This window comes from Pan troglodytes, chromosome 5 (assembly GCF_028858775.2).
Source record: "Pan troglodytes isolate AG18354 chromosome 5, NHGRI_mPanTro3-v2.0_pri, whole genome shotgun sequence".
Classification (NCBI taxonomy): Eukaryota; Metazoa; Chordata; class Mammalia; order Primates; family Hominidae; genus Pan; species Pan troglodytes.
This window is the reverse complement of record NC_072403.2, coordinates 161,597,793-161,611,765: the sequence shown is the minus strand read 5'-3', so window position 1 is coordinate 161,611,765 and position 13,973 is coordinate 161,597,793. Positions and strand designations below refer to the sequence as shown.

General features: G+C 40.4%; 1 protein-coding gene across 4 annotated transcripts in view; it reads left to right on the top strand.

Moving 5' to 3' along the window:
• The window catches only part of LATS1 (large tumor suppressor kinase 1), a 59,521-nt gene that overhangs the window by 17,355 nt on the left and 28,193 nt on the right, over positions 1–13,973 (top strand). For all 4 annotated transcript variants that reach the window (XM_001173355.7, XM_054686405.2, XM_016956455.3 and 1 more), the window contains exons 2-3: positions 1,453–1,940; positions 8,500–8,647. In XM_001173355.7, coding sequence (XP_001173355.1) covers positions 1,593–1,940; positions 8,500–8,647 — 496 coding nt within the window. In that variant the 5' untranslated portion in view covers positions 1,453–1,592. The remainder of the gene's footprint in view (positions 1–1,452; positions 1,941–8,499; positions 8,648–13,973) is intronic.

Genomic DNA, 13,973 nt, shown 5'->3' with positions numbered 1-13,973 from the left:
AGTAATTTTTTTTTTTTAATGTAGACAGGGTCTCCCTATGTTGCCCAGGTTGGTCTCAAATTCCTGAGCTCAAGCAGTCCTCCCTTCTTGGCCTCCCAAGTGCTGTGATTATAGGCCTGAGCCACCATGCCTGGCCCCTGAACAAGTACTTGAATCTCATTTTTTGTTGCTGCTTTCCATTACAAGTGCTGTGCTTTTCTAGTACTCAGAGAAGTACTGTATATCCAGCTAAGCCATTCATGAGATTCATCCACAAGATCCAACCATCTCCCACCAGACCCCACCTTCAAAAGTGGGGACTAAAGTTCGACATGAGATTTGGTGGGGACACAGATCCAAACCATATCAGAGTCCTAGTTCATAGCTTGGAAAATAAACTCAGGCATCTGTTTTTGAAGCATAAAGGGACCTTCTGGAATAGTGGTTTAAAAATCTTTTTAAAGTGGAGGATTGCAGTGGCTCAAGCCTGCAATCCCAGCACTTTGGGAGGCCAAGGCAGGTGAATCACTTGAGGCCAGGAGTTCGAGACCAGCCTGGCCAACATAGTGAAACCCCATCTCTACTAAACGATACAAAAATTAGCTGGGCGTGGTGGCAGACACCTGTAATCACAGCTACTTGGGATGCTGAGGCATGAGAATCACTTGAACCTGAGAGGCGGAGGTTGCAGTGAGCCAAGGTCGCACCACTACACTCCTGCACTCTAGCCTGGGTGGTAGAGCAAGATTCTGTCTCAAAAAAAAAAAGGCTGGGTGCGGTGGCTCACACCTGTAATCCCAGCACTTTGGGAGGCTGAGGTGGGTGGATCATGAGGTCAGGAGTTCAAGACCAGCCTGGCCAACATGGCGAAACCCCCTCTCTACTAAAAATACAAAAAAAGTTAGCTGGGCGTGGTGGCGGGTGCCTGTAATCCCAGCTATTGGGGAGGCTGAGGCAGGAGAATTGCTTGAACCCAGGAGGCAGAGTTTACAGTGAGGCAAGATCGCGCCACTGCACTCCAGTCTGGGTGACAGAGTGAGACTCCATCTCAAAAAATAAAAATAAAAAAATAAAAATAAATTTAAAGCAACAATACCCTTCTAAAGAAATCTTGAAGTCTGATTTGTAAAATTTAAAATTTGATCCTCTAGGTGAAGTTGTTAATAAGAGGTTACCTGTCTTATTGTTCACTTAATAATCCCTGGCATTTGTATAAATGCTTGGTATGCTTACTAAGGAACTTTTTTTTTTTCTTTAAATCATCATAGCTATGATTTGAGGTAAATCTAGGTTATAGGCTAGGAAGTAGGCATGGAGAGATTAAGTAACTTGTCCTGAACCCGGAGTAATCCTTAATGGAGTCAGAACTATAACCTGAATCTCTTAACCCCTGTATCAATGGACTTTTCCTCTAATACATGGTACTGCTTTATTAACCACTTTATAGCTTTCCTTTCTTTCTTTCTTTTATAGAGTTAATTATTTATATTGTAAAGAATTTTAACAGTCCTGGGGACTTCCTTGAAGGATCATTTTCACTTGTGCTCAGAAGAAAGCTCTGGATCTATCAAATAAAGAAGTCCTTCGTGTGGGCTACATATATAGATGTTTTCATGAAGAGGAGTGAAAAGCCAGAAGGATATAGACAAATGAGGCCTAAGACCTTTCCTGCCAGTAACTATACTGGCAGTAGCCGGCAGATGTTACAAGAAATTCGGGAATCCCTTAGGAATTTATCTAAACCATCTGATGCTGCTAAGGCTGAGCATAACATGAGTAAAATGTCAACCGAAGATCCTCGACAAGTCAGAAATCCACCCAAATTTGGGACGCATCATAAAGCCTTGCAGGAAATTCGAAACTCTCTGCTTCCATTTGCAAATGAAACAAATTCTTCTCGGAGTACATCAGAAGTTAATCCACAGATGCTTCAAGACTTGCAAGCTGCTGGATTTGATGAGGTAAGAATGTTTAAAGACGAAAGGATTCTTCTTACCTTATGCTACATAACACTTTTTGGGTGATAACATGCCAAAATGTTTCCTTTGGGAGAATTTAACCCTGTATACACATTTATGTATTCTATCAGCAAAGAATGTTATGTTTATAATTCCATTAATTACTATTAAAAATAATATTATTTCTTTAGTTTCTTCTGTGATATGTATCACTAAATTCTGGAGTTTCTGGAATTTAAAAGGCCAGATCATGAAGTCAGAATGGAAGTGCAGTTGAAGAAAGCCATAGGTGAGGGTAGGGGAAGGACATCTGTTTGTGTGAAATACAAGCTTGGTGAACTAAGTGGCTGTTGGGGAAATGATAGTTCCAAGGATATGAAATTTAACTTTATAGTAGGGAGAAAGAATTATAGTTACGAGTTTGTGTAAGCAGTTGTGTTCTCAGGCCCAAATCTTAAATTCACAAAAACTAACAAAATTTCACTTCAGGCTAACTGCCAAGTCTTTAATATTTCTCTTCAGAATTCATTTTAAAGTTTTTTCATAGCCCATATATTTAATCATTTCATTTAGGTTATTAATAGAATTTGCTTCTTATGATAACATACCTTGTAAGCATGAATATTTTAGGTGTCAGGAGTCATTTTAGATGGGCAATGTAAAATTTAACTAAATGTGAATAATCAAAAGTTAGGCCAGGCCGGGTGCAGTGGCTCACACCTGTAATCCCAGCCCTTTGGGAAGCCAAGGTGGGTGGATCATCTGAGGTCAAGAGTTCCAGACCAGCCTAACCAACATGGTGAAACCCTGTCTCTACTAAAGATATAAAATTAGCTGGGCATGGTGGCACATGCCTGTAATCCCAGCTACTTGGGAGGCTGAGGCAGGATAATCTCTTGAACCCGGGAGGCAGAGGTTACAGTGAGCCGAGATCGCGCCATTGCACTCCAGCCTGGTCAACAAGAGGGAAAGTCCATCTCAAAAAAACAGTTAATTACATTTTTCAAAATTATAGTAATGTTTTTTCTGATTGCAAAAATATTATCTATTTTCTGTTAACAATTTAAAAGTGTAAAGAAGAAACTGAAAATTATATTTAGCTTCACTGTATAAAGATAACTACTCTTTAAAATTCCTTCACTGTTTGTTTTTTGTTGTTTTGTGTGTTTTTTTGGTGGCCGAATTTCCATATATATCTGTATTTAATTTAAAAAATGAGAACCTAAGTATGCATTGTAGTAAAGGATTTGAAAAGGGAGATTTACAACTAAACCAGAAGGAAAAAAAAGTTTTATTTTTTATATTTTTTGAGACGGAGCCTTGCTCAGTCACCCAAACTGGAGTGCAGTGGCGCGATCTCAGCTCTCTGCAACCTCTGCCTCCCGGGTTCAAGCAATTCTCCTGCCTCAGCCTCCCGAGTAGCTGGGACTATAGGCGCCCACCACGACGCCTGGCTAATTTTTGTATTTTTAGTAGAGATGGGGTTTCACCATGTTGGCCAGGCTGGTCTCGAACTCCTGACCTCGTGATCCGCCCACCTTGGCCTCCCAAAGTGCTGGGATTACAGGCATGAGCCACCACACCCAGCTGAAAATAAGAAATTTTATTTCTGGTACATTCTATTTACTTATTTGATTAATATTATTTTCTATCATTTTTATACTTAAGTGTTCTAAAAATACTGGATTTGGACCAGGAAATAGAGAGAGGAGGAGGAGGGAAGGACCTGGGATAATGTTTTTCTCGTTAGTATTTGGAGGATTAAAGAAATGGCTTGAGTGGAGATTGTCCCAAGCACTTTCTTCCTAATCCCTTAGCCAAAAGGCAAAGAATAATTATTGATCTTATTCTTTCCTTTTACATATTGCTAAGCAAAGAGAAGTTATGAAATCACATAGCTATAAAGGCCCCGAGTGGTAATGTGTTATGTCAGATAAGTCACCCAGTATTATGTATTTATGGAGCTCTTACTATGTGTGCACCCCACCCATCAGTCAGGATAGTGACATGGCCTTTACCTTTAAGGTAATTAAAAGTTCTTTCTAATAAAGACAGTTTTAAGAAATCTAAGGCATTGGTCAATGCTCTATTCATTATTGGTAATAAAAACAATAATTGGTTTGTATTACAAAGATATGTTTGTGCTTTTTTTCATTGAAGTGCTACTACACAAATGATAGCTTTATTGTAATTACACATTTCAAATTGTCACAAGATTGCTTTATTGAAAGTATTTAGACATTTATCATTCCCTGTTTGTCCAAATAATGAAGTATGGTGTTATTTATTTATTTTATTTTATTTTATTTTATTTTTTAATTAAAAAGTAAACTTTAATGTCAAAATGCAAACTTGGGGAGGGCAGAAAGATCACACACAAGGCTGTCACTTCACACTTGGAGGATTGCACAGTGGCCAGGCAGAGGCGCTCTTCACTTCCCAGACTGTGAGGTGACTGGGCAGAGGTGCACCTCACTTCCCAGACAGTGCAGAAGTATGGTATTATTTATACCAATGGTGATATAAAGATTCTGGCAGTCCACTTCTACTTCCTTGAATCACTCATTCTGGTAGCATCCTATTATATTGTAGAGTTTATCTTGTTCAGGATCCTAACTTGGTATTTCAAAATTATTATCTAGTTTTCACTTCATTCTTTTTTATCATTTCAGAAACCCTAACCTACTCTTTTTATTAGCTATGCCAAGTTCAAGATAGTGCCTTTTTTTTTTTTTTGAGAATGTATTTCTGGTGACCCTGTAAAATGAAAAGCTCAAATATTTCAAGATTAATTTTCTCGTAGGAATAAATGTTAAATAGGATTGATGCATTCTTGGAGCACATAATACAATCACTGGGGTATATTTTTGCTTATAAGCATGAAAAACAAAGGCATAATTATGTGGACATATTTTCTTATCACATAAGACTTCTGGCTAGGCATGGTGGCTCACGCCTGTATCCTAGCACTTTGGGAGGCCAAGGCGGGTGGATCACTTGAGGCCAGGCGTTCGAGACCAGCCTGGCCAATATGGTGAAACTCCAACTCTACAAAATATACGAAAAAAAAAAACATTAGCTGGGCCTAGTGGCACATGCCTGTAGTCCCAGCTGCTTGGGTGGCTGAGGTAGGAGAATCATCACTTGAACCTGGGAGGCGGAGGTTGCAGTGGGCCGAGATCACACCATTGCACTCCAGCCTGGGCGACAGAGTGAGACTCTGCCTCAAAAAAAAAAAAAAAAAAGACTTCTGGCTGGGTGTGATGGTTCACACTTGTAATTCCAGTGCTCTGGGGTGCCAAAGCAGGAGGATTGCTTGAGGCCAGGAGTTCAAGTCCAGCCTGGGCAACATAGTGAGACCCTGTCTCTACAAAAAAAAGTTAAAAATCAGGCATGTTCTTGTAGTCCCCAACCACTTAGGAGGGTGAGGTGGGAGGATCACTCAAACCCAGGAGATTGGGACTGCAATGAGTTTTGGTTGCACCACTGCACTCCAGCCTGGGCAACAGAGCAAGACCCTGTCTCTAATGGGGAAAAAAAAAAAAAAAAAAGACTCCCATTCCAAAGTTACTGATTTGAGCATTCTTTTTCACACTGGCACTAACACCTCCACTTAATGAATGCTTGGTTGATGTTTTTACAGCTGTAAGAAATATTGTAAAACATAGCAATAAATATTAAAATATAAAGGTTAGCATAGTAATCACCAAAATCACAAGGCTGAAATTCTAGTGCATTTAACAAGAATATGGGCCGGGTGTGGTGGCTCACACCGGTAATGCCAGCACTTCAGGAGGCCAAGGTGGGTAGATCACTTGAGGTCAGGAGTTCGAGACCAACCTGGCCAACAAGGCAAAACCTTTTATATATTTACTAAAAAATGTAAATTAGCCAGGCGTGTTTTTGGGCGCCTGTAAATGCCAGCTTCTCTGGAGGCTGAGGCAGGAGAACTGCTTGAACCCAGGAGGTGGAGATTGTAGTGAGCTGAGATCACGCCACTGCACTCCAACCCCAGGCGACAGCAAGTCTCCGTCTCAAAAACAAAAAAAAGAAAAGAAAAATGATTCCCACAATATTGGAAAAGGGTAGTGGGTGCTAATTTTCTTACCAATGGAGGTGTTACTGCTGTGTAATAATAGCATAAATACATATAGAGTTCACTTGACTTAACCAGTTTTAAAATTAAACACTCCCTGATGAATTTTAATGGGTGATTTCTATTATTTTACATTTACACATATTTGGTTTTAACAAAAATCTAAATAATAATGCTTTTAGCAAGATAGTGATTCAGTTAATTACGATTAGCTCAACGTCTTAAAGATTTCAGAGCCTAGGACTCTTATGAATATCTTAAATTTTACTTCTTGGTGGCAACATGCTCTAGCACAGGTGTCGTATCTGTTGCCTAGGAAACGGGGTCGAGGAAGGACCAGTACCTAGATAAGGCAGGCATGGCAAAATTTTTATGGCAACCCTTGCTGCTTCCAACAAAATCAGTAACTTTTTCCAAGAAAGGGAGAAATGACCTTAGGTAGGCAATAAGTTCTTACCACATCCTTTCTTTGGTTGGTCTCACATTCTTCTCTTATCATTTCATATAGGAGGATCATCTGTCAGTAGCCTGTTCACCCATTAGTCTTACTAAGCCATTTCTCATTTAAAAATGTCGTTTGAAATACTGAATCCTCTAGGACAAGTAAGTAGTTGCCTCCCTCTTGAAAAATGCATGTCAGCATACTTTCTGCATGATAGTGAGTGATTTATGTTTACATAAAACATAAAGTACAAGGAGTGGAAGAGAGCAGCCAACATTTTAGCTCCAGGCACTGTGCTTGGTACTTTACATGTTTTCTTATTTAATCCTCACATCAACCCTATGAGCCTATTACAGGCAAAGACACTGAGCCTCTGAAATGTGAAATAACTTGCCAGGTGTCACTCTACTTTACAGAGCTGCTGGAACTCAAACTCACATCTGATTCCAAATCCTCTATTTTTTTCATCGTACTATATAGCCTCCTAAAGTCTTTATCACATAATCATATATAGTCTAAGTATCTTCTTTTGTCTTATATTTGTATTCCTGTAATATAGTTCTCTGAAAACGTAATCTCTAAGAGGAGAAGAGCCAGAGCTACTATACACAATGGCAATGTGCTTAATAAAATACCAAGATACTCATATAAAAAAGTAGTTCTTTTTTTTTTTTTTTTTTTTTTTTTTAGGCGGAGTTTTACTCTTGTTGCCCAGGCTGGAGTGCAGTGACGTGATCTGTACTCACTGCAGCCTCCACCTCCTGGGTTCTCCTGACTCAGCCTCCCAAACAGCTGGGATTATAGACACGTACCACTACACCCAGACAATTTTATATTTTTAGTAGAGATGGGGTTTTACCATGTTGGTCAGGCTGGTCTGGAGCTCCTGACCTCAGGTGATCTATCCGCCTCAGCCTCCCAAAGTGCTGGGATTACAGGTGTGAGCCACCGCACTCAGCCCAAAAGAGTTGTTTCTGATATTTTGATTGCTACCTTTTTAACAATCTGATAGTCTCTGATTGTTTATATAAGAATTAGGAAGCTGGGAGCAGTGGCTCACACCTGTAATCCCAGCACTTTGGGAGGCCGAGGTGGGTGGATCACCTGAGGTCAGGAGTTTGAGACCAGCCTGGCCAACATGGTAAAATGCTGTCTCTACTAAAAGTATAAAAAATAAGCCGGGCCTGGTAGAGCGTGCCTGTAATCCCAGCTACTTGGGAGGCTGAGGCAGGAGAATCGCTTGAGCCCAGGAGGTGGAGATTGCTAGTGAGCCAAGATCGCACCATTGCACTCCAACTTGAGCAACAAGAGTGAAACTCCATCTCAGAAAAAAAAAAAAAGTAAAAAGAATTAGAAGTAATCAGAATCATGTTGCTATGATTGTACCCAAAGAAGTTGTTAATCCTAATTCAAGCCAACAATGGTGTGTTGAAAAAAATAAAAATTTAAAAATACTTTAAAAAAAGACGTTAATCCTAGGAGGAAATAGAAATATGTTACGTAAAGATGAAAATGCTAAAGAAACATTTGGAAGATTTGAGGGTTTTGTTTTCTTTCTTTTTTTTTTTTTTTTCCAAGACAGCATCTCGCTCTGTTGCCCAGGCTGCAATACAGTGATCATCTCAGCTTGCTGCAACATCCACCTCCCAGGTTCAAACAATTCTCATGTCTCAGCCTCCTGAGTAGCTGGAATTACAAGCGTGTGCCAGCACACCCAGCTAATTTTTGTGTTTTTTTGCAGAGACTGGGTTTTTTACCATGTTGGTCAGGCTGGTCTTGAACTCCTGGTCTTAAGTGATCTGACCACCTCGGCCTCCCAAAGTGGCTTGAGCCACTGCACCCTGCCTGTTTAAGTTGAGATTTTGTGCGGGGTTTTTAGTAGCTACAAACAGAACATTAATATCATGGTTTGGGGCCGTGTTCTTCATAATTATGGATTTCTCTAGTGGAACTCATAGTGTTCTTTCCCTTGTATTATTGTAAGATTTAAATTTTGTTTCTTTTTTTTTTAAACTTCATATCAGGATATGGTTATACAAGCTCTTCAGAAAACTAACAACAGAAGTATAGAAGCAGCAATTGAATTCATTAGTAAAATGAGTTACCAAGATCCTCGACGAGAGCAGATGGCTGCAGCAGCTGCCAGACCTATTAATGCCAGCATGAAACCAGGTGATTAATCAAATATTTTATTTTCTCATCTCTTCTTTTACTGTGTAGTTTAAAAATACTGAAGTCTATCAAATCTTCCTTCTTAGAAATTGTAAAAGCATCCCAGTAAATGAAAGTCTCAAATTAAGATAACATTATAATGTTATACCAAAATGAATTTAAGGATGGGGTCCTCACATTTAAAAGTTAATAGATAATTCTGGTAAGCAGCAGTCTAGATTGAGATCTATTTGATTGGTAATACTGCAGCTGAAATATGTCTATTTTCCCTCCAAATCCCATCATTCAGACTACTCTTTTTTCTTTTTATATATTTTTTTCATATTATGGGAGTAAAATATGATCAACATAGAATATTTAGAAAGCAAATACAAACATCGCTGTTAATAACAATATTTTGGTGTATTTTGTTTCCCAGTCTTTTTTCCTGTGGGAAACCAGAATAGGTTTATCTGTGCGTATTTTGATTCTTGTTGTTTAAGCAAAAAATGGGAACATACTAAAACCTACTTTTTTCACTTAATATACCATGTACAATTTTACTTGTTATTAAATGTTCTACAGAATAATTTTACTAGCCACATTAAAATAGACTTATTTGCTGACTGCAGTGGCTTACACCTATAAGCTCAATACTGTGGGAGACTGATGCGGGAGGCTTACCTAAGCCCGGGTGATCCTGCCACTGCACTCCAGCCTGGGCAACAGAGCCAGACCCTGTCTCAAAACAAACAAACCAACAAAAAAGATGTATCACATACTTCATTTAACTAATCTCCCATTTTTGGGCATCGGCTTTATTTCCTTTATTATTTGCCATTATAGACAGCACTGCAGTAATTACCCTTATAGCTAAATCTTTGTACATACCTAATGATTTCCTAAAAGTAAGTTTTAGAAAACTTAAAAAACGTTAAGGCTTTTCATAGATATTGCTGTCTAGAAAGATAGTACCAATTTATTATTTTATTTTTTTATTTTTTTGAGATGGAGTTTCGCTCTGTTGCCCAGGCTGGAGTACAGTGGCATGTTCTCAGCTCACTGCAACCTCTGCATCCCAGGTTCAAGCAGTTCTCCTGCCCCAGCCCACAAGTAGCTGGGATTACAGGTGCCCGCCACCATGCCTGGCTAATTTTTTGTATTTTTAGTAGAGACGGGGTTTCACCATGTTGGCCAGACTGGTCTTGAACTCCTGACCTCAAGTGATCTGCCTGTCTCAGCCTCCCAAAGTACTGGGATTACAGGCGTGAGCCACCGCGCCCAGCTAGTAGTACCAATTTATATTCTCCCTATCCATTTACTATGAGAATGCCTATGTTTGTAAAGCCTCAGTATTATTATTTTTGTCTGTTTAATGGTTATGGAAACACTATCTTATTTTACGTTTGCATTTCTTTGATCACTGCATTTGTTTATTGGTTTGTTTTGGTGTTTGTTTGTTTGTTTGTTTTTGAGATGGAGTCTCACTCTGTCACCCAGGCCAGAGTGCAGTGGCGCAATCTTGGCTCACTGCAACCTCCACCCCCTGGGTTCAAGTGATTCTCCTGCCGCAGCCTGAGTAGTAGCTGGGATTATAGGCACCTGCCACCGTGCCCAGCTAATTTTTGTATTTTTAGTAGAGATGGGGTTTCACCATCTTGGTCATGCTGGTCTTGAACTCCTGACCTCGTGATCTGCCTGCCTTGGCCTCCCAAAGTGCTGGGATTACATGTATGAGCCACCGCGCCCGGCCTATTGGTTATTTTTCATTGCCACTTTACCTCTTTTAATTTTTTTTTTTTTTTCTCTTTGAGACAGAGTCTTGTCACCCAGGCTGGAGTGCAGTGGCACAATCTTGGCTTACTGCAACCTCCACCTCCCAACCTCCGCCTCCCGGGTTCAAGCAGTTCTCCAGCGTCAGCCTCCAGAGTAGCTGGGGTTACAGGTGCACACCACCATGCTTGGCTAATTTTTGTATTTTTAGTAGAGATAGGGTTTCACCATGTAAATCAGGCTGGTCTCGAACTCCTGAGCTTGTTATCTGCCTGCCTCAGCCTCCCGAAGTGCTGGGATTATAGGCGTGAGCCACCGCACCTGGCCTGTCTTTGTGTCCTGGTGCAGTGGCTTATGCCTGTAATCCCAGCACTTTGGGAGGCCAAGGCGGGCAGATCACCTGAGGTCGGGAGTTAGAGACCAGCCAGACCAACATGAAGAAACCTCGTCTCTACTAAAAATACAAAATTAGCTGGGTGTGGTGGCACGTGTCTCTAATCTCAGCTACTTGAGAGGCTCAGGCAGGAGAATTGTTTGAACCCAGGAGGCGGAGGTTGCGGTAAGCTGAGATCACACCATTGCACTCCAGCCTGGGCAACAAGATCGAAACTCCGTCTCAAAAAAAAAAAAAAAAGAAAAAGAAAAAGAATTGATTTATAAGAGGGCTGTAGTCATTCTTCCTATTCAACAAATTTTTATTGGTCAACCACTGTTTCAGGCTCTTTGTTCTGCATTGGGTAAGTTCTTACCCTTTTGTGGAGCTTACCTAGTAAGGGAGATTAAATAATCACCCAGATACATGTAGAATTACAGCTATATATGGTGTGAATGAAAAGAGGAGAGTTACATGGTACTGTGGACTCATATAATAGTGGGATTTTTTTTTAACCACATCAAGAAGTTCAGAAAAACCCTTCCTAACAAACTGATAATAAAGCTGGTATCTGAAGAAGTACAGAGTTAATGGGAATGGGTTTAGTGAGTGTCCCTTTGCATGGCTGCTTTGGCAGATTCTGATGCCACAAAAAAATGAAAATGCTTGGAGCACTGAACACAGGATTGTGAAATGTGACTGGAAAAGTCCATAGGGGCCTGACTGCAGAACTGTTTATTAATTTTATGCTAAGAGCAGCAGAAAGGTATAGAAGTGTTTCAAGCAGGGTAATAACATTATTAGATTTGTATTTCAGAAAGATGGCTGCAATGGATGAGAATGGGTTAGAGAGGAGCGAGGATAGATATGAGGACAGGTGTGATAGGAAACACAGTAGTTTGTGAGGGTAATTTGGGCTTGGGCGATAGCAGTGAAGAAAATAAATGAATTAAGAGGGATGGGAGTGGTAAAATTGACAAGGACTTGGTAATAGATTACATATGGTGCGTGATGGTAGAAGGGGATAACTTAGGTTTTTGGCTTAGAAAAATAGACGGATGATAATACCCTACATTAAGAAAGGGAATGTTAAGAGAGAATGGAATTGGGTGGGAAAGATCATAAATCTGGCTATAGTTTTCCAAGTGAAGATGTCAAGTAGGGAGCTGGGTATGTATGTATGAGTCATACGTATGAAATAGGTCACCTAAGGGATGTTACATAGACAAAATAATAAGATGGCCTGCAACCAAGCTTATTATTTAATAGCTAGTAGGAAGGGGTAAACCTGCAAAGGGGACAGAGAAGAAATAGGTGAAAAGGAAGAAAACCAATAAGGTTTTCAGTGTTTTGGAAGCCACAGTAAGAGAATGTTTCAAGAAGGGGAGGGAGTGGTCAAAATGCCAAATACTGCTAAGAAAGAGATACTGACCAAGATGAGAGCTAAAAAAAATCTTGTTGACTTTAGTGACATGGTGTATTAGTTTGCTAGGGCTGCCATAACAAAATAACACAGACTGGGTGGCTTAAACAATGAAGATTTATTTGAGTGCTGGAGACTAGAAGTCCAAGATTAGTTACTTGCAGGTCTAGTTTCTTCTGAGGCCATTCTCCTTGGCTTGCAGATGGCTGCCGCCTTGCTGTGTTCTCATATGTTTGTCCCTCTGCATGTGCATGTGTCTGGGGTCTCCATCTCCATGTCCAAATTTTCTCTTACAGGGATACAGGTCATACTGCATTAGGACCCACCCTAATGACCTAATTTAATCTTAATTACCAAATACAGTCACATCTTGTGGTACTGGTGGTTAGGACTTCAGCATATGGATTGGGGGTTCAGCAAATGAGGTAACTTGTCATGTCATGGGAGCATAATTCAGATTGGAGTGGCTTGAGGACTAAATAGGATATGTAGTAGTAAAAAAAACAAGGTATACCTTCAAGAAGTGTTTCTGGAGGAGAGAGTGAGGATGTTAGCAAGAGTAGTGCTTCTCAAACCATCTATGGTGATTTTTCAAATTTCCAGTTCATCATGACTTCAATTCATAATTTTATAACATACAATAAATTATTAGAAAATGAAAATTTAAGTGCCACACATGGTAGCTCACGCTTGTGATCACAGCACTTTGGGAGACTGAGGCAGGAGGATCACTTGAGCTCAGAAGTTTTAGACCAGCCTGAGCATCATGGTGAAACCCTGGCTCTACAAAAAATTATCCAGGTTTGGTGACATGTGCCTGTAGTCCCACCTACTCAGGAGGCTGAGTTGGGGGGATTGCTTGTACCCAGAAAGTTGAGGCTGCAACTTTCAGCGTTTCACAATCAGAAACCCCATTTCTACTGAAAATACAAAAATTAGCTGGGTGTGGTGGCACCTGCCTGTAATCCCAGCTACACAGGGGGCTGAGGCAGGAGAATCGCTTAAACCCAGGAGGCAGAGGTTTCGCTGAGCCGAGATCATGCCACCGCGCTCCAGCCTGGGCGACAGAGCAAGTCTCTGTCTCAAAAAAAAAAAAAAAAAAAAAATCTTGGAGATCTTGGTGAGGTTGCTACTTAATAAAGTTTAAAAACTTTTGCAGTAGGAGTAAACAGAAGAAGTAGTTGTGGTCTGGGAGTATAAGCGTATAAACCTTAAAGTAGTTATTCTGAAACGAGAGCAGATATGAGTAATACCAAAGTTTGAAATACAATCATGAGAATGATACTTGATGTGGAGTGGAAGAGGGGACGTCAAGAAGCTGAGATATGAGGGCAATAGATGGTTTATCCTCGTGGATATTGAGGTTACAGGATGAAGGCAGGGCTTAGGGTAGACTGAATGCTGAAGCTGTGGCTGAATGAAATAGAGCAAATAGGCAGGAGCTCATTAGGTGAGAGGAATTAGTGTGGCCTCCCACATAGCATGAAGTTCAAAAGAGCTGGCTTTTTACAAGGAATAATATCAACCTGTAAGAACAAATGTTAGAACCCCATCTTTAGGCCAGGTTATTTTTAAAGAAAACCTTAATTTCAAAGGGCTGAAAGGAAAGTAGTATCAGCAGAAGAAAACCAGCTTCAAGGAGGTGGCAGGAAAGCTTGGAGGAGAGGTTACTGATAAGGCACATTTGCTGGCTGTGGAGCCGAGTGGATCCGGAGGGCGTGGTGGAAAGGTTCGGGAAGTGGAAGAACATGGAGAGCTCTGTGGGAGGCGCAGAACAA